We start from the raw sequence: 21966 nt of genomic DNA, 5'->3' as shown, positions 1-21966 counted from the left end.
CACTCAGGAAGCCCAGCGAACAGAATCCGAGATTCTAGAGAAATTTCGTAACTTTGCAGTGGGTGAAACTAACGAAACGTACGAAAGATTCCTATTTAATAAGAGGGACCAACTTCCGGATGAATCGTTTGGGGTGTTCCTGTCTGCAATTCGATCGATGATAGAAACGTGTAACTATCATGTTGACAGCGTTGATTCTATACTCCGTGATCGCGTCGTTCCTGGCATACAAGACTCTGATACTCAGAAAGCGCTCCTGAAAGAACGGCATCTTACTTTGTCGAAGGCTATAGATATAGTCGAGTCTGCTGAAACTGCTGAGGCACATGGGAAAGAATTCCGAAATGAGCCGATAAATCATGTATCGTCCTACTTGAGACCAAAACCGAAAGTAATTCAATATAACAGCGGTCGATCACCACAGCGCCCTACCACAGTCAGGTGAGAGACAATCGAAAACTGGTTCGATCCGGACGTGTAAGTTTTGTGATCAACGACACGCAATGAAGAAGACAGACTGTCCAGCATGGGGAAAATCTTGCAATAACTGTAAAGGAGAAAATCATTTTGCGGCAAAATGTCCGAAGCCGAAACAAGTGAACGTAGTTGATACTAATTCTTGTTCGGACAACACGATGAGTGGATCAACAGTGTTTCCTCGACTTGTAAATCCTCGAGTGAAGTGCGATGTCATATGATGGTAGGGACACAGCCGGTCATTTTCCAAGTGGACACCGGGGCTGCTGTAAATATTCTACCATTACGTTATGCTATACAGTGTGCTGTATACTATATACTATATGCTAGTGAGCTGAAGCCTACTATACGCAAATTGAAGATGTATGATGAGGAAGTCGTCACACCGCTCGGTGTATCCCGTGTTGTTGTTAAGAACCCTAAGAACCGGAAATGCTACTCCGTCGAATTTGTCGTAATAAAAGAAGACCTATCACCCTTACTGGGTCTGAAGGCCGCTGAAGGGATGAAACTTGTAATGGTTAACAACAGCCTTATGGAACGAGTAGCCTGTGTCGGGGTAACCCATAAATATTCAGATGTGTTTGAGGAGAAACTGGGCAAACTGCCAGGGCCCGTCCATCTGAAGGTTGATGAAGCGGTGGAACCAGTCGTTTCTCCGTCACGGCGAATACCTGTAGCCCTTCGTCCTCAGATGAATTGCAACGCCTCTCTAAAATGGGCGTAATTGAACCGGTCAATGAACCCACCCTGTGGGTGAATCAGATGGTCGTCGCGGAGAAGAAGAACGGATCTCTATGTATATGTCTAGACCCTCGAAACCTAAATCGCGCACTAAAACATAAACATTACCAACTGCCGGTGTTGGAAGACACACTTCACAATATGGCTGGGTCGAAGGTGTTCTCTAAATTAGATGTCAGCTCTGCCTACTGGCATGTTGAGTTGGATGAACCTTCGAGTCTACTTACCACTTTTCAGACGCCATTCGGGAGATATAAATGGCGTCGTTTAGCTTTTGGATTATCAGTGTCATCAGAGATCTTCCAGAAGAGATTCTTGAAGCAATCGATGGCCTAGGAGGGGTCGAATGCATAGCTGATGACATCGTAGTACACGGAAAGGATACTGAAACGCATGATCGAAACCTTGAAGCATTACTGAAACGTTGTCGTGATAAAGGTATCCAGTTGAACGTAGACAAACTCGAACTTAGGCTACCAAGAATCACGTTCATGGGACACTGTATCTCTGACTCTGGGTTCGAACTGGATCCAAAAAAAATTACAATTTTTGGAACTAAAATTTGTATTTCCGAGTAGGACTTACCCTTTCCTATGGTTTTTGCCAATATTTTCTAAATTTGGATTGATCGCCAATGGTCTTTCTATACGGCCCGGCCCTGCGGTATTGCATTAAGCCACCGGCGAAATCCGCCATCTTTTTACGTCATAGCAGACCAAAAAAAAAACAGCTATGCGGGGCAGGTGGGCGGGATTCCCACCATAGGAAAGGGTAAGTACTACTCGGAAATACAAATTTTAGTTCCAAAAATTGTAATATTTCCGTCGAGTACTGTACCCTTTCCTATGGTTTTTGCTAGACTAGCCTAGCACAAGGATGGTGGGAAAGGTAGATAGAAAAACCACCGCTCAAACGCAAGGTAAGAGGGAAAAAGAGAGCACTTACCCAAGCACGGAATGGAGCACTGTAGCACAGGGAAGACCGGTTGGCCACAGTGAGTCCGTCCAGCTCAGGGCCCCCCCAGAATTTTGTGAAATTAAAACTTGCAGATATGAGCCCAAACTATGTACAAGGATACACCCCCTGTGATCCTGATAATGCAACATAATTATTCTACACTAAAGGGTCCGATCGGAAAGAACGGACACCTTGAGCCATGACAACAGGACCAAGTGAAGCTAATGAGCCTACCTCTTCTGAAACATCCCGTAAATAAAATGACGTGAATGTCGATGGAGAATTCCAAAAGGCGGCCCGACAGACTTCCTCCAACGGAGCACCCGAAAAGGCTGCGCAGGAAGTAGCCATAGACCTCACTTGATGAGAAACCACTCCCTCCGAGGAAAGATTCTCCTTCAATAAAATGTCCTTGATCAGTGAAGAGACCCATCGGGCCACTGTGTCCCGTGAAATATCACCCTTTAGGTGATCCAGCAGCGGAATAAATAACCGCTCCCATGAACCCCTCCGTGAAGCAGAGCGATCTAAATAGAAACACAACGCCCGCACAGGACATAAAGACCTGTCCGGGATGCCGGTTCCACTCGATGTTTTAGGGCTTCAATTCGCCATTGACGCCCAACTGAGCCTGGTCGTTGGTTCTTTGCCAAAAATTCCAAAGCAGGCCGCAGCGAAACAAATTCCTTCGCTGGCCCAAAGACAATATGACCTTGTCGGACTGAAAGCGCATGAATCTCAGAGCGACGGGCCGAGCAAGCCAAGAACAGCAAAAATACAGTCTTTTTTGACAAATTTGCAAATGACGCTGCCGAAAGAGGTTCAAATGGAGCCTCCATTAACTTCTTCAAAATTACAGACAGATCCCATGGCGGAACTGTCCTTGGTACCCGAGGCCGGGAAATAGAAAACCCTGCAACCAGCTGGGATATCCGATGATCCCCTGCTACATTTGGCCATCCAGAAGCACGCAATGTATGAGAAATCGCGGAGCGGTAACCTTTAATAGTTATGACCTGCTAACCTTTTACTACAAATAGGTGCAGTAAAAAATCTGCCAATTGAGCTTCAGAGGGTGAGCATGGATCAATTTCCCCTGCAGCACACCAATCCGCAAAATGACTCCATTTGGCATCGTAAATGGTACTTGTTGATGGCCGCTTAGATCCTGCGATAAAGGAGGCAGCCTGTTCTGAAAAGCCTGAAGCTGACAAGGATCGCTGGACAATGGCCAGGCAAGCAGATTTAACCTCTGGCTGTTTGGATGATGCCGAAAGTTCCCCTGAGACAGAAGCGATGGGAAATTCGGAAGAATCCTGGGGTTGTCGCACAGTAGGTTGAGAAGTGGTAGGAACCATTTCTGAGCCGGCCTACATGGTGCTACCAGAACTATGTTGCAATTGACTGATCTCTCTATTTGATCCAGTAAGCGCGGCAGGACTGGTGTGGGCGGGAACGCATACGCATGCATCCCCGACCAGTCCAGAGAGAAGCCAACGACCCCCCACGCTTCCGCGTCTGGAAACGGGGACACAAACAGAGGACACCTCCGATTGAACCGGGTGGCAAACAGATCCAGCAGCGGATTGCCAAACATGCCCCGAACCCGATCGCCTACTTCTTGGTGGAGAACCGATTCTGTCGCAATAGCCTGACCTCGACGAGACAGAGCATCGGCCATCACGTTCCTTTTCCCTGCTAAATGTGCCACAGTCAGGGACACGCCCTTTGTCTGGCACCGAAGAAGAATTTTGGCCGACAGACCTGTGAGGGTTTCTGAGTGAGTGCCCCCTTGGTTCTGAAGGTAAGCCCTCACTGTTGAATTGTCTGTGGCTAACCAAACGTGGTTGCCCTCCACTCTCCTGTGAAAGTACTTCAGGGCCTTCCGCACGGCCAGCATTTCTAGGAAATTTATGTGGTTGGTCGCCTCGTAGCGAGACCATCTCCCGGCTTTGACTCGGTTCTCCAGATGTGCCCCCCATCCTTGGTGACTGGCATCCGTGAATACACGAACTGGAGCCTCTAACGGGGCTAGTGACACCCCGAGCCGAAGATTCGTAGTTGCCGCCCACCACTGAAGATCCGGATCGGTTCGAGGTACGGGAATCAAGGCCTCCCAGTTGCCCTTCGACTGAGACCAGAAGACCTTCCAATATTGTTGCAAGCGCCTGCTTTTGAGGCGGCCTAAGGGCACCACCAGACCCATGCAGCTGATGGAGCCTAGAAGCCGTGACCAGTAACAAGCTGTTGGACTAAGTCCAAGACTGAGTTCATTGCCTCCCGACATTCCTGAGCCGAATTCGCGACTTTTAACCAGTCGTCGAGGTAAACGAACAGTCGAACACCCCTTGACTGAAGTACCTTCTGAACTGACTTGACCAACTTGGTGAAAACCCACGGGGCCGTACTGAGGCCAAATGGAAGAGACCTGAATTGGAACTGGCGGCCTTTCCACTTTATCCTGAGAAATCGCCGAGATTTTGGGTGAATTGGAACCTGAAAGTAAGCATCTTTCAGGTCCAACGAAGCCGCCCATTGACCCGGACGGAGCCCTTGAATCACGTCCTTGGTTATCTGGAACCTTGGAATGTCTAGGTGCCGATTGAGGGATGACAGATCTATCACTGTCCATTGACCCCCTGTGGCCTTTGGTACCATGAATATTCGAGAAAACCAGCCAGGAGAAGTTTTGTTGCAAACTGGTTCTATCGCTCTCTTCTCGGCCAATTCCTTGAGAGCCGGAGAGATTAAGGCCTCCCGACCTGGTTTTGGCCGCATGTCAGGAGGTGACCTCATCAGGCACGGTCGCCTTAGGAAAAGGAGACGGTAGCCACGAGAGACGACCCGGGAGGGCCAACCGTCTCCAAAAAGGTCGGACCAATGGGTTGCTGCCTGCTGCAGACAACCTCCCACTGGTCCCAAGAATTCATTTCGAGTTTTTCCCAAAGGAAGAGCCCCTTTTTGGAGCCTTCCCCTTGCCTCGATACGAACCGGTGGCTAAATGCAATACCGCAGGGCCGGGTCGTATAGAAAAACCATTGGCGATCAATCCAAATTTAGAAAATATTAGCAAAAACCATAGGAAAGGGAACTGTACTCGACGGAAATACTCGTGCCGTGAAAGAAATCAACACTCCAAACAATGTTGAAGAACTCTGCCGTTTTCTCGGTATCGCTAACTACCTGACTCGTTTTATACCGAATCTGAACTCCCTGACCTTTCCTTTGCGAAACCTACTAAAGAAGGATGTGCCGTTCGTATGGTCTCAGTCGCAAATCGAATCTTTTGAAAAGGTGAAAGGATTGATATCCGAAACGCCTGTGTTAGCCATGTATGATCCTAATAAGGAACTGATACTCGAAAATGACGCATCTGAATACGGGATTGGATCAGTGTTAATACAGGGTGATCGTCCTGTTGCGTACGCGAGTCGTGCCCTAGCTGACACCGAAACTCGATGGGCACAAATCGAAAAAGAGATGCTCGTGATCGTCTACGGTTTAGAGAAATTCCATCACTACACGTACGGACGTGATATCGATATTGTGACCGATCACAAACCACTCGTTGCGATAGTAGACAAACCACTTCATAAGGATCCAAAACGACTACAGGCCTTGCTGCTCCGAGAAACCGGATCATGAACTCGTATCTGTGAACTTGATTAACTTCTCACCAATCAAGCCAGATCGCTTGCAACAGATAAGGGATGCTACTGCGCTGGATGAGACCCTTACCTCGTTAAAACAGACCGTTATCAAGGGTTGGCCTGATTCGAAGGTCAATCTATCGGCGGATCTAGTCCCGTACTATCACTGTCGGGATGAATACACTGTCCAAGATGGAATAGTGTTGCGTGGTGAAAGGGTCGTAATCCCAAAAAGCATGCGCGCAGAGATGAAAGATCTGTTACACGCTGGACATCTTGGCATCAACTCCTGTCTTCGTCGCGCTAGGGAGTTGATATACTGGCCAAGGATGTCTGCAGAAGTCTGACAGTTCATCGAATCATGAAGCACATGTTCTACCTACGCTGGCCGTCAACCGGAAGAACGGTTGTATATGCATGATGTTCCTTGCAGGCCATGACAAAAGGTCGGTTCGGACCTTTTCATTTATAAAGATAGACATTATCTAGTGAGCGGTTTCTTTGAACTTGATTATCTCCCGTTGACTGATGCCAAGACTGTTATCGCCAAGATCAAGCATCACTTTGCACGGAATACTAGACACATTTGTGAGTGATGGTGGTCCTCAATATACTTCCTCAGAGTTTAAAACCTTTGGGAAAAGTTGGGGATTCTCACATGAGTTCTCGAGTCCCGGAAATTCCAAAGCTAATGGAGTTTCGGAAGCTGCCGTAAAACAAGCTAAACGGTTAATGCGTAAGTCGTTTCTGTGTAATGAAGACCCCTACATTGGTCTTCTTAATGTGCAAAGTACTCCGTCCGAAGGATTGAAGAGTAGCCTGGCGCAGATACTCTTCGGACGTCGCACTAAGACTCAAATACCCACCACAGCCAAATTCCCTAAACCGAATTCTGCATCCTCCATTGAGGGGGAGATCCGAAAGAAACAACATATGAAAATAGAAACGGCTGCCAGATTGTATGCTAATCGGAAAGAGTTAAAACCCCTTCAACGTGGAGACGTAGTGCGCGTGCAACCAACACAACATGGCGACAGAGCGTGGCAACCCGCTAGTGTTGTGAAACGGTTGAAAGAGAGAACATTTGAGATTCAAACACCCAATGGTACGCGTTTGCGACGAAATAGGCAACAGTTGCGATTGAAACCACATGGAGTCCGCGAAGCTCCAAGTAGAAGTGGTACCGATCCTCCGATGGCATCTCCCGGAATTTCCGTTGCGAATGATAAGACCATTGTTGACCAACCGCTGGTCCCGTCAAAGGCAGATGACATACCTCCTCCTCCGTCTGCGTCGTTACCTGTGGTCACCGATCCACAGCCGTCTTCTTATGTCAAGCATGCTGGTCGGGTGGTCAAGCCTCAAAATAAAGTGTCATTATAAGCACAGCATAAATCAAAGGAACTTTAATTAGACAATCAGACTATAATGGTGGTGGTTTTTAGTCGTGAATTAGTATAAGTATTCAAAAACAAACATTAAAAAAAATAAATAAATAAATTCATATAAAGAGGGAGATGTTCCGTGATTTATCCTGAGTCCGTATCCGGACTATAGTGTGTACTCTAAGATGGCTGATTAATAAAGTCCCGTTGCATCTAAGAAGTCGTTATAGTTCTGGTTTTATGGGTCTGTTCCCCATCACAGACGACACGAAACACCTTAGGAGGAATATTTCTCTGCTGTCAATGTTTATAATAATTGAATGAGTGCAGCAGGTGAGTGGTTAGAAGGTTCAACTCCCGGAAGCCAGGCTGCAGTTCGAACCCAATACATTACCACAAATAACTATTACTATTACTAATATATCGGTCCCGTCATTTGGTGATAATCAAGGAAGACGCAGCTCGGAATTCTATATAATTACTAACGTAATGTAATCTGTAAATGTGAAGGTATTATGTATTCTGAAGCCAAATTATTATTTATTAAGTATTATGTATTCTAAAGACAATAGCACAAATGGGGCTGATAATAGGTTGATTTTATGGCATAGTCGGTATGTTTCAAGTTGTTTTTGAGGATTTGGGGACTAGAAATTAGTTCCATTTTTTATTCATTTTGAGAAAGTCACAAAACATTTGAGACTGCGTACTTAACTCGGAAAGAAATTTTTCAAAAATGAAGTAACAAAGAAAAGCTTATCATATCATATATAGCTTACCATGATGGGATCAATTGTAAAAGCTTGATGGCCACTACCACTTAGTGAATATCTAACAGTTCCAAAGCTACCGCTATCCAAATCATTTGCGAACACCTGCCCAACCTGAGCTGGGAATCTCATCAGTTCTGATATTTCAAATGAATATCCCTGAAAAAAGTAAAAACTTGAGTCAATACAGGGTGGTTCTTACCTTTAGCGGATGAAACAGGTGGATAGCCATTAGTGGAAATATTTTTTCATACCACAGTATGAAGTATGCATGATGCAAAGGCAGTAAGTCGCATCCAGAAGTACAGCAGCACTTTACTACCGAGGTCAAAATGCAGGTAATCATGCAAAGTGAACAGTTTTCATGTAACAATTGAAGGAAAAGGCAAATTCAACTGCATAGCAAATGTGTCGGCACCCAGATCCAGGAAATCACGTAAGCTACTGAATTTTTTGTGACAGGGCCAAAAATGGCTGCAACATGATTCGATTCATTCGATCCTGATATTCTTTAATACAAACTGGAACAATTTCATAGGATAAATGATCCCCCACCCCCACCCCAGTAAGCAGATCCACTTTTTCGCCGATTCAAGAGGAACACAGACTAGCCTGGAGTGAAAATACAAAACCAGAATAACCATAGATAGTGTATACGTGTACGAGAATATCTATTTTGCCCTACAAAATTACAAAATTGTTCTATTTACAAGGGAGCAATGTAAAGACTGTAAGTCTTTTCCAAAACCAGGCCCTGTATTCAACGAAAACATTAGAGCAACTGGTGTCTGTTCCACGTAGATGCAGTTGCAATGGTTTTCCAATGGAAACTCTGATGGAATCTCTGTAAAATAAATGTAAATCGTATAAAAAAGAATGCCGAATAATTTTGATGTTACTTGAAGTATTTGAGTAAATCACCTGTTTCTCCATACATGTGAAATTTTGATATTTTTTTTTTTCAATTACCTTGAAATATGTGGTAAGCTTTTCTATAAATCTCTAAAAATTGATCAGCAAAAAGACATATGAGATCCTGAAACGTGAATATGTGTACAGAAGTGAACGGACACATTAACTGTGTGAAAATATGTCATGAATTTCAAATCTTTTTTCAAATGATGCACTATGCCCCAAATCAATCTATTTCGAATCAGGATTTTATAAGTCAAGGCGGCAACAATGAAAGGCCGACAGCCCAGCATTCTAGATGGCACTTACTAGTAACGTTGATGCTAAACGTAGTTATTGACAATCTTATCATCCAAATTTGCTTATCGTCAACAGACTTTTGCTCTATACTTCAATGAAGTAAGGATCATCAATCAACTGAAATGAAAGGATATATCTGAAATCATTCATAGTCTTGTAAAACTACCCTAGATACTCTCCAGTCAGGAAACTAGATGTTAAGGCCTTTTAACTCTTAATCGTTCTATGATTCTTATCTTTTTTGATGTCATAATGGGCTTATAGACAACCCAAACCACAGCCAAGATTCCCTTGGCCGACTTATGATGCGGTTTGAGGTGGCTGTCGATTGATACTTTAATTGGAAGTCGAATTGATTGATTTGAATTGACGGCGCACATCACTATTGCACATGAAATTTTTAATTTTTTGAAGCCTAAATACGGAAACTCACCTTTCATCGTTGGCCCCATCTTTAGTTATTGATGTTCTCTTATAGAATATATGTGAATTACTTGGTGGAACCGGGTTGAAAGCTATTACTGTGCCAAGAACTTTGCGAAATTAACACACTTCTAATCAGCTGACTGACATGTTTTTCTACATGCGACCGGTTGACGACGTAGTGTCGTGTTTATTTTCTTATGCAAATAAATTGTTTTTCAATTATTTTATCATTTTGATAGAAAATATATGGCTTATTTATCAATTGATAGAAAAATTAATCGACTTTAGCGGGTATATTGCAAAAAAGACCAGTCAACGATAATGCTAACGTGAACGACCTGCCATCCACAGGTGCTCCCCAGGTGCTCGCAGGTGCGCGAATTAAGGTCAAAAGGTGAATTCCTTTTTCTATTACGCCTACGGTAGTGGGGTTAAGTTACTATTGAATAAGATCAAGATCATAAGCATTTTGACAAATCAAGTCCTACTTGGTCTTTAAAGTTAATGTGAGGTTGCGATTACAGGAGACACAACATTACATGATGACTCACATTTGGACGATAGAACTGAGGATTGTTATCATTCAAATCCTGAACTTGCAAAACAATGTAAGCTTTTGATGTTCGCACTGGAGTTCTTATGGTATTAACTTCTACCTCAAAGCCAATGGATTTCTTACTTAAAGTCTCGTAGTCCACACGTTTATTCAAATATACGTGACCTGCAAACAAAAAGAAATCAATGTTCCTATACTTATTCTAAACGATGATTAAATATAATCTACCATTTAGAAGAAATAAGCACTTCAAGCAAAGAACATCACTGCATCAACAACGTCTATGCTGAAACCCACACACAAAAACAAGACAGAAAAACGAAAGTTCTATTGCATACAAAGAGAAACAAACTATGGTTAAATTCTTACAGAATCCAGATGCTGAAATAAAGAGATCAAATTATAAAGAATGGGACAATTCATAATGAGATTAAGAATATAATGCTTATCATAATAGTCAAAAATTTACCATTTAGCCTATCTAACCGGAAATATCCATCAGCATTAGAATCTGGTACAACTGTGTAGTTTGACAGTTTCTGATTTGTAATTGCATCTCGAGCTACTAGAGTAGTTACAAGGGTTTCTCTAGGTGCAATCGGTTCCTCTTCGGGCATGTTTATTGTAATTGTTGGATTCGCCAAAGTCCAGGGACTGTTGAAGTATGGGTAGTCATCAGTGGGAGGGAACAATGACACTAAGACGGTAGCTGAAGAGAAACAACATCTATTACGGTTACTACCCTCATGGGTCTAAATATCTAAAAAAGCTTTAAAGGGTAACTGACATTTTCATTTTTACATCAAAATTCGATAAGTTCTATCGAACTAAGGAAGATTTTGATATAGTAATGTTCAAAGATGTGTAGTTTCCACGAAAATCATGATTTTGTAAGACAATTTTTGAACTCATTTCGTTGTATACATGGCGTTAGAAATCATCGGCAATTTCCGTCAATCTCCGGCGCTGTGACGTCAATAAAGGCAGCACTGAAAATTCTCTTCTATGAGATAACTTTGCATTTTTACTACTCGGCGTGTTTTCACTGCTTTTTCTCAATACCAAATCGTTGTCTTTGGGTGCGATTATTCGGATGGGTGAATATTTCTTTTTCCGAAGAATCCTGTTCTTCGAGAAAAATGGGCTTCTATTGTAGGTTTAAAGCGATTGAATTGGAGGGGCCCAACGTTGTACAGCGTCGTGTGTTACCGGCATTTTACCAACGATGATTTCGTTGATAAAATGCAGTATGATGCACAATTTGCAAAGAGGTAAGTTTCATTCAGTCATCTTAACATTTATTTGAGACATGGTTTAAGAATTATTGTTGTAAGGGCTTGAAAATCACTGTTAAAAAGGTCGCATTTTTCAAGTCCAATTCAAATCAATAAAATTTATTTTTCCAAGCGCAGTATCCATTTTTTTATGTCAAAATGCCGCTTAACTTTTGTTTGCTAAGCGTGATTGTGAAACCATGCCTTCTAGGTCTAGGGGATCAAAAATTGAAGCTGACCTTTGCAAGATATGACGTTTCGTGATAGGACACTCGTTTGAAATACGACGGTCAGAAAAACTCAGAGTATCAGATTCGGGGTTCCATATTAACCCTAAGACCTTAACGAGTTTAGAATCGTCACAAATCTCGTAGCACGTACCTAATTGTTTAAGTACCTGAGAATTAGAAGTCCAACTTCTGAAGTTAAAATTAGCATCGGCTTTTAAAGATCTGCATGATTCGTAAAATAAGGCTAAATCTCGCTCATTGTTGAGACTTGTAACTACATTATCCATGTAACAATCACGTGCTATCTGATAAAAAAATAACCCATCAGTGTGAGTCAAAAGAAAAAGTAGTGTGCTGTTTAGCATAAAAGGGGAGCACGATGCACCAAATAATACCCTTCAAACCTATAGACGTCGAATGCGCTATCTTGGTTCGTGGGGTCACTTAACCAAAAGAACCGGGTTACATGGCGATCATCAGGATGTAGACCGACACGTAAAAAAGGTTTTTTTATATCGGTTATAACCCCATATTTGAACAGGCGGATAATAGAAGTTATATCATTGAACAGTGCTGGACCCGACTCCAGACAATCGTTCAAACTAAGCGAATCTTTAGACTGCCGGCAGCTACAGTCAAATACGATATGAATTGGGGTCGTAGCCAACTGTCTAAAGACCGTGTGATGTGGAATATAATGCTCTTTTCCCCTGATCATGTATGGTTCGGGTACTTTTTCTATGAATTCCCTTTCCAATTGGTATTTTATAAATCTGTGATATTTCTCTAGTAAATTTGGTGTGTTCCCTAGTCTACGCACTAAACTTCTAGTTCTACACATTGCTATCCGGTAATTGCTAGGCAAGGGACTGTGGTTAACTTTCCACGGAAGTCTGGCATAATAAATCCCCTCTATCTTGGAAATGGAATTCGCAAAATATTCTTCCAAAAAAGATGATTTTGAATCAGCGATAGGAGACTCAATACCAATGTTTTCTAAAGACCAATAGTTTTTTAAGTCCAAGGAATCAGCTTCAGCAAGAACATGCAAGATTGATGTTGTTTGATTACTGATACAATTTCTCTGATACATGGGACCTGTAATCATGTAACCTAATGACGTAGGTACCGCTATAGGACGACTTTTAGACTTGATCGTTGGTAGATCGGAATTAACAAAATTGTAATAGTAGTCTGATCCAATTAAGAGATACACTAACAATCTGAACGTTATCTTCATACAACGGACAAGCTAGTTGTAACGTTTTGAATTCAGGAATATTGGCTGTAGCCCTGCATGGAATAGATAACGGTTGCGTAATGGTTGGAACTACCAATGCCTCAATAGAAAGTTGACCGTTATTACAATTAATATCTAAATAAACACAGTCTAACTCGCGACTGCTAGGAGTTGTGGCCCCAAAACAGGCTAAGTTTATGGTCTCCTTTCTATGAGGTTTAATACCTAATTCGTCAATCAAACTTTGCGTTACAAAAGTACGCTGTGAACCATCATCTAACAATAAAAATAGTGACAATCTATTACTGTTATGATCTATAGAAGCCATAGCAGTTTTCAGAAGAACTGTAGCGTGTTCTGTTGTGACTCTCGAATAGAGACTTATAGCAGTTTTTTGAGAAGAACTGTAGCGTGTTCTGTTGTGACTCTCGAATAGAGGCTTTTAACAGCAGGCGCACGAGTGCTGATCTCATTTTGTTGTAGAATATGAATTCTCGGTTGAATTCTCGGTCGATTCAGCGACGACCGCGTTGCTGACAGAACTCGAACGTGCAGAATTGAGTGCAATTCCCGCATTATGTTGACCGGTGTTGACTACAACGTTGACTTTTCGACGTGTGAAGGTCGCACCACAAAGACTAGAATGGTGCTTCTTTTTGCAGGCTCTAAACCGCGACTTCGAAGTGCAGTCGCTTGCCTTGTGTTTCCCAAGGCAATTGAAACACAAACGCAAGTTTCCGATAATGCTAAGACAAGCATCTCTAGATGTGATAATATCACACTCCGTTGCGTAATGCGTATCGGATTGGCAAAACAAGCACTTTCTTGCAGGGCGTGAATGACCACCGGACGCGAACTGTCGAGTGTGAAGCGTAACAAAATCTTCAGTTGTTTTCACGAACTCGTTTCCGGTGCCGACATACACTGGCGAAGAAAACGAACTTCCACAAGATTCTAAAATATGAATTTCACTAAGTATAGCGGCACGCAATTAATCCAAAACCCACTCACAATTGCCATGGTTGCGCAAAATATTCAATTTGACGATCTGTGGTAATTTCGAAATGATGACCGGTACGAGTAAGGCGCCATAACTTTCAGGCTGATGGCCTAAAGAACTCAGAGCTCTAATATTTATTTCGATCTTATCGTGAAATTTACGAAGCGATTTCAACTCAGGAGTTGGATTTTCCAAATTCGCAAGAACTTGCAAATGCGCGTCTGCAATCTTATGAGGCTGCCCAAAACGCTCCTCTATGAGTTGTCTAGCGATACCGTAGTTTGCTTTGGTTAGAGATAACCCTTCGATAGCTGACTTAGCCTCTCCCGACAAATAACATTTTAAATGCGTGAATTTCTCATCTGATAGATAAGGCTGATTATGGACGGAAGTATTAAACAAATCTATGAACGTTTGCCAATTGAGTAAATTACCATCGTATATCGGTTTATTAATTTTTGGTAGATTTGCAGTTCTCGCGGATTTCTGAGCACGGTTCGAATCGCTCCGATTTTCTCTTGAACAGCTAATTCCTGGAATGCCATTTCAAGCAAATCGATCTCTTGTTTCCTTTCGCATATATAATCATCGAATTCCGCTACCAAATCACCATATTCGTCTCCTGATAATTCTGAGGATTCTAGAATTTGATTGTCGGGCAATTCCAACAATTCAATTTTAGAATAAAGAGTCTTTAAGGTTGACATACCTTTTGGCACATTTTTTTCCTCCAAATGTTTCTCGCAATTTCCACGTAATTTCTTAACCTGCCCTCTTTGGGCTCTCCTTGACTGTTTCAATTTTTCCATTTGTTCCATGATTCCCTCGGCTCGAGGGACCAACTTCTGTCCAGACGAAAGACAGAATCCTAAAATGTCGACATTGACGACCCAAAAACGACTCGAAAGCAGAGATAAACTCGACTGGTTTTCCAATATGAAGTGAACCTTTATTACAGGACTTCACACATATATATAGGATTTCAGTACAAAGAATAGTGCCAAATTCAAATGAACCAATAGGCGAACGATCAATACAATTCACGTAGGTACGTCGTGACAAGGTCAGCTCACATTGTCTGGCAATAGAAACATCTTTTCATTGAACTACTACTAGGCCACAGCGCACTGTACAATAGGCTTTTATTGTCATTATTGTGAGTGCCTTACTTCACTAAAAACACTTACAAAATGAATATTTCAGAAGTTTTGTGAATTAACAGTTGCCTGTTGCTTGAAATAGATTTTTGCTGAAACAAGGAGCCATGCCATCGATTCACACTGTATAATCTTCAACCAAATTTGGTTGATGATTATGCAAAACCTGGTGAAGATCAAGGCGGGGAAGTGTATACGGAACCCTGTATTAAACCAGAGATCGAGAGGACAAGAGAATTTGCTATGCAGGCTGAACCGGATTGTAAATCTCGAGGTGGGATTTTCATGATGGGATGGTGTATCATTGTCATTCAGTTTTGAATATATCACTGTAATCATTGAATTTTTTTGTAATTTAATGATTTTTTCTAGGGATGCAAATGCTGAAAGAAACTGCACAGGTGAAGACCTAAATTGTGTACCGCATCAAGCCTAAAATTATCTACAGAACACGATTTAAGGCCAGGTGTTCAGTTGGAATCCAGGAAAATGCATTGAGTGAGTATTTTTCATTCAGTCTATATCGTATGATGGTACATCTTGTATTAATCTCATTTTTATTCCTGTGATGATTAAATGTGGTCTGATGATAGCTACGCGCTTGAAAATAACGAAGCAAGACAATTATCTCAAAAAAATTTTGATAAGATACACAATTGTTTGTCCTTTTTAAAATTTTTTCAATGATAAATCATGCTTTTAAATGTTTTAAACTATAACATAGAGTGGGTTTTTTATGATATCATCTATTCTCCCTATCTTTTAAATCCAACTACTGTGATCGGTCTGTTTTAGCCCGAAACATTGGTATTCAATGTAAGCGACCTGCTGAAGAACTTACGAATACCTCAAAAGCCATTTGTATTGGAGAAGAATCAGATTTTGGGAGTGACAGTGAGGATGATGACTATCACCCAGATTCGGCAGTAGAGTCAGAGATGGGCAGTGGCTTTGAGGATGATTCTGAAGGCAGAGTTATGTTTGAAGAAATGAGGTTAGCAGTAATAGGGGTAATGGGCTTTCAGATCAAAGGTCGAACGGTCGAGCTCATTAAAAAACAAAACATTAAAAGTAATTTAAAACTATAATATATTTTCATAACCGTGTGCATTTTATATTATAACTAAATATTTATTCTAAGATATCAATAATTTAAATTTAAAAAGCATATTGTATTAAATCAATTGGTCGCTCCACTTCGCTACCGCTCCGCTCCGCGACCAATTGATTTATTTACAATACACAAATTCATATAATCAAATATATTTTAATAATAATAATTATTCTATTATTCAACTGAAATACACACGGTTATGAAAATATATTATAGTTTTAAATTACTTTTAATATTTGTTTTTAATGAACTCGACCATTCAACCTTTAACCTGAAAGCCCATTACCCCTATTACTCTTAAAATATTCATATACATGAATAACATTTAAATTGACAGATTATTCAATACAAAAGTATATATTTACAACATTATTTCAATATTCATATTTGTGTGAGTTAGATTTTTAAACATTAAAAGTGTTAGTAAAGTGTGATTGAAATAATGCATGATATAAATCATTGAACTTCTAAAATCAATTTAGTAAAAAAATATGTATAATAAATGGAATCAGAACAACCACAAACCATCAATATTACAAATAACGCTGGTGTTATAAATATATATTACAAGAAGTGTTCTAAATGTGAATTAGATAAATTAGCTTTAACAGAATTTAGTAAGCGTAAGATTAGCAAAGATGGTTTTCAATATTGCTGTAAAACTTGTTTTAAACTATATACCAAACAATACCGAGAAGATAATATAGAACATTATAATTATTATATGGCAGAATATATGAGAGAAAGATATCAAACAGATCTTAATTTTAGATTGAAACAATGTTTAAGGACTAGATTAACACAATTATTCAACAAAGAAACACATTCAGAAACATTATCTAATTTATTGGGTTGTTCAGATGAATTTCTCAAATCATGGATTATATTTCAATTCGATGATAAAATGAATATAGATAATTATGGGGATTATTACCATATTGATCACCTGTTACCAATATCTAAATTTAACATGAATGATGAATACAATAAAAAACTTATTTGGAATTGGAAGAATCTAAGACCTTTAGAAAAGAAGGAAAACATAATTAAATCTAATAAACTAGATTTACAGTTATATTTAGAACAGTTAACAAAGGCAAAGAAATTTATTGATCAATGGAACAATGATCCAAATAATGAACAATACGTTGAGTCTTTAATGAGTGGTTAAAGAATAATAGATTTTAAATAAAAAGTATTAAAAATTACATATCTTCAACTAGCTAGTATTAGTTATTGTTTTTTTAATACTTTCTTTTCAAAAGAATACTTTATATCACAAATAAAAAAACTCCAAAAAACAATAACTAATACTAAAATTCTTTACCTTTAACTAACTAGTATTAACCCAAAGAGATACGAGTATCATTTTATAATACTTATGATATTTTTCTTATTAAATTTCTCTAATATAAATGTCAAAGAAATCGAGTAAGAATAGTATTGATATTGAAAAGACATTAGATGATTTGGGCATTAGTGATAATAAAGATACAGTTGTTTCTAATTCTATTCAAGTTAATTGTAATATAGATTATGAATACTATTTATATTGTAAGCATCATCTAGAACTATTGATTGCCGGTGAAAAAACTAAGGAGTTTTTAAATAGAATCATTACTTTTCAAGAACTAGACTCTATGAAACCAGATAAAGTAATAAAATATTTTAAGATTTATGAAGAAGCTAGATTAGCCCGAATAAATGATTCTATTTCAGATGGTATTGTCAAATGTTATTCAAAATTATGTAACCAGTTAATACCAATTAATGATGAAAATAAATTATATAGTGATTTGAAAAATGACTACTTAGTTATGACTGAATTACAAAAATGGGTCGGTTATGCTTCATTCCAATTAGGATCGGTTATGACATTAATTTCTACTGGCGTCATAACATTTTCGAATATCAAGCCTATGGAATATAAATCAGGTAAGAACGAAACAGATGACGCTGTACTACAACCAAACGTCGAAACAGAAAATGAATCAGAACAAAAATTAACTAAAATAAATGAGTGATGGCGTTAAGAAAAAGGTTAGATCTGAAAAACAAATTAAATGGGCAAGAGAATTAGGTAAAAGATCTTCAGAATTAAAAAAAGCTAAGAAAAAGAAATTAACTGATATAAATGAATCACCTGATATTGATTCAAATAATAATCCATCTAATTCTTCTAATGCTGGAAGTAATAATTACTTATATATTACAATTGGATTAGTAACAGTTATTATATTATCTGTTGTAATATATAAATCAAAATTCAAATCTGATGATAAAGATGATTCCAATGATAATCGGAAACTTAGTTATCCGTGTACAGACAATAAACCTATTATACCAGAAAATAAGTCAAATCATAAAGCCATTGAAACTAAATCTAGATTATTATTAATGGATTAAAATAGAATGAAAAAAGAACAATATTTAAGAGATTTATATTATAACCCAGAAAGTGAAGTATCATATTCTAACGTTTCAGAATTATGGAATAAAATTAAATCTGATAATGGTGATATAAAATATAGTGAATTGAAATCATGGTTACAAAATCAACCAACATATCAAATCCACAAGAAAATGGATAAAACTTTTTGAACAAGAAAAGTTATGGTTTCATATATCGATCAACAATGGCAAGCAGATTTAATTGACATGAAGAACTTAGAAGAATACAACAAAGGATATTTCTGGATATTGAATGTTATAGACATATTCAGTAGATACGCATGGTCAATTCCAATCAAAAATAAAACTGGTATAGAAGTAACAAATGCTTTTAAATCTATATTTAAAGAAGCTATTCCAGATAAGATACAATTTGATGAAGGTAAGGAATTTTATAACAAACATTTCAAAAAACTATTATCTGATAACGATGTAAAATATTTTTCAACACACTCAGATAAAAAAGCATCTATTATAGAAAGATTTAATAAAACATTGAAAACTAGAATGTGGAAATATTTTACTGCTAACGAAACATATAAATATATCGATGTATTAGATGATTTAGTGAAAGGTTATAATAATTCTAACCATAGTTCTATAAATATGAAACCTATACAAGCTAGAAAAGAAGATAATTCAGAAATAGTTTGGAATAATCTATATGGAGCGTTTGTTACACATGATTTCGGAGAACCTAAATCTAAAATAGGACAACACGTAAGAATATCTAAATATAGACAAACATTTTATAAAGGTTATACCCCAAATTTTACAGAAGAAATATTTAAGATTAAAAAGATAATATTAACTAAACCATTTGTTTATAAATTAGAAGATATAAAAGATGAAGAAATATTAGGTTATTTCTATGAACAAGAATTATTACTTGTACCAAATCCAGATGAAATAGAATACAAAATAGAAAAAGTATTGAAAACAAAAACTCTTAAAGGAAAAAAGTATTCTCTGGTGAAATATAAAGGATACGATGATAAATTTAATGAATGGATTTTATCTAGTAAAATTAAAAGAATAAATGAATAAAGATTTATTTATATTTGAACCGCATAATATGTTAGTTACTGGAGTAACCAACTGTGGTAAAACTCATTTCATATTAGACTTGTTAGAAACTATTTATAAGAATCATTTTGATAATATAATATTATTCTGCCCTACTTATGAAATGAATAAAACATATAATAGAGATTTAGTTAAGATAGAAAAGTTTATTATATTAAATCCTAAAACAGTAAAAGAAAATTTAGATAATTGTATAAAAATAGCAATTGATACTTATAAAGGATCAAATACATTATTCATTATAGATGATTGCGCTAATCTACATGATTCAAAAGTGAGAGAAAGTGAGTTATGTTACTTAGCTTTCTCTGGAAGACATTTCGGGATAACAACATGGGTTTTAAATCAAAAATATAATTCAATTGTTAAAGACTTTAGAGAGAATATAAGATTTCTAGTTTTATTTTATAACAAAGATAAAAAATCCATACAACAATCATTGGAAGAAAATCAAATTATACCTACTGAATTACATGATGAATATATGAATAAATTAAAGAATAATAAAGGTTCAAAATTATTACTGAGACTACAATTTCCCTATGAATATAAATTTATAAAATAAAATTTATAATTTGGAATATTATAGAAACTAATTTATATATCTATATACTAGACGTACGAGTAAGAAAGTAAGATTCTTGCCAAGAAAGTAAGAAAGTAAGATTCTTAGATTCTTACGTACGTCTAGTACATAGATATATAAATTATTAAATGAATTATATAAAAATGAATAAATTATATGTTTTCTCTTAATAAAAATAAAAACAGATTATATTATAACTATTTCTATACTTAGATTAATAATTTTATGTTTTTAATTTTTATGAAAACTATTATATTTAACTATGTACTAGACGTACGAGTAAGAAAGTAAGATTTCTTGGATTCTTGGATTTTTACGATTCTTACGTACGTCTAGTATATAATTATATAAATTAGTTTTATAATAATTATTCTAATTTTGTTTCTAATATATTTATAAAATCATCTCTGTTTATATCTAATTCACCAAAAGTCTTAGGTAGATGTATTAATTTTAATTGAGCCGTCTTAACATAATAATTAGTAGGTATATTAGCTTTTTCTCTTAATTTTTCTAAGTATTCATCAAAATCATCATAATCAAAATCAAAATGATGTCCAAAATTATTTATCAGATAACTTAAATCTATTTTTCTAAAATATAATAATTTATATATTTGTTTAGGATTATCTTCTGCATAAGCTAATAATTTATCAAATAACAACTTATAGAATATATAATATTGGTTAGTTTTAGGATTAAAATATTTGATATATTTATTTGGGTTATTTAACAATGGTATCATACTCACCATTTTATAAACATTAATTAGATGTAACTTTGATTTATAATGAGTATTTTCATCAACAGGTTCAATTTTTTTATTACAATATTGGCACATTTTATTTCTTTCTATTTCTTTTAATTTCTTTTCATGTTCTTCTAACTTCCTTTCATTTTCGATATGCGCTTGAGATTTTTTATGTTTAGAAAAATTACTTTTAGAAATATCTAAATCACAAATGTTACAATGTTTTTTAGAATCATCAATTGTTTCATTATCGTTAGTTTCAATTGTATCAACATTATCTGTTATATTATCTATTGTATCATTTGTTTCAATTGTATTAACATTATCTATGATATTATCTATTATATTATTATCAGATATATTATTATCATTATTATTCTTTTCTTTTTCTATATGTTTATTTGATTTCTTATGTGATGCCCAATTTTTATATGATATATATTTCTTACATACATCACAATATTTTTCATTTCTCGTTTTGGTTTTGATATCAGGTTCAATCTTATCATTATTAGATGTAGTAGGTATTACATTATTAGATGTAGAAGGTATTACATTATTATCAATTACATTACTTAAATTATCAACAACTTCACTTTTATTATTATCGATTTCTATTAGTTGAGTTTTATAAATTTTGAAAATAGGATCAAATATCAAAGCTATATTACAAGGTATTACATAATATAAACCATCATTATTTTCATGTGTATCGATGTATGGAATATGTTTATATACTTTACCTCCTTCCATTTAATATAAGATTTTTTATTAAAGTTAAAATTTTAATATTTCATAAAACTTAATACATAACACTATCTAATTGTGAATTTACAATATTTAATTGTGCGTCAGATATAATATAAATATGCATTTTGAAATTTAGGCTTCCTTTTTTCT

General features: G+C 37.1%; 1 protein-coding gene across 1 annotated transcript in view; it reads right to left on the bottom strand.

The window, feature by feature from the left end:
• Nucleotides 1–21966, bottom strand: part of LOC141904355 (cadherin-23-like) — a 159342-nt gene that overhangs the window by 40221 nt on the left and 97155 nt on the right. The window contains exons 13-15 of the mRNA XM_074792940.1: nucleotides 10647–10886; nucleotides 10173–10342; nucleotides 7993–8142 (exon numbers count right to left, since the gene is read on the bottom strand). Of these exons, the coding sequence (XP_074649041.1) occupies nucleotides 7993–8142; nucleotides 10173–10342; nucleotides 10647–10886 (560 nt within the window). The remainder of the gene's footprint in view (nucleotides 1–7992; nucleotides 8143–10172; nucleotides 10343–10646; nucleotides 10887–21966) is intronic.

The sequence above is a fragment of the Tubulanus polymorphus genome, chromosome 4 (genome assembly GCF_964204645.1).
Source record: "Tubulanus polymorphus chromosome 4, tnTubPoly1.2, whole genome shotgun sequence".
In the NCBI taxonomy this organism is placed as follows: Eukaryota; Metazoa; Nemertea; class Palaeonemertea; order Tubulaniformes; family Tubulanidae; genus Tubulanus; species Tubulanus polymorphus.
Note: the sequence above shows the minus strand (reverse complement) of the source record. Positions and strands in the feature narration are given on the sequence as shown.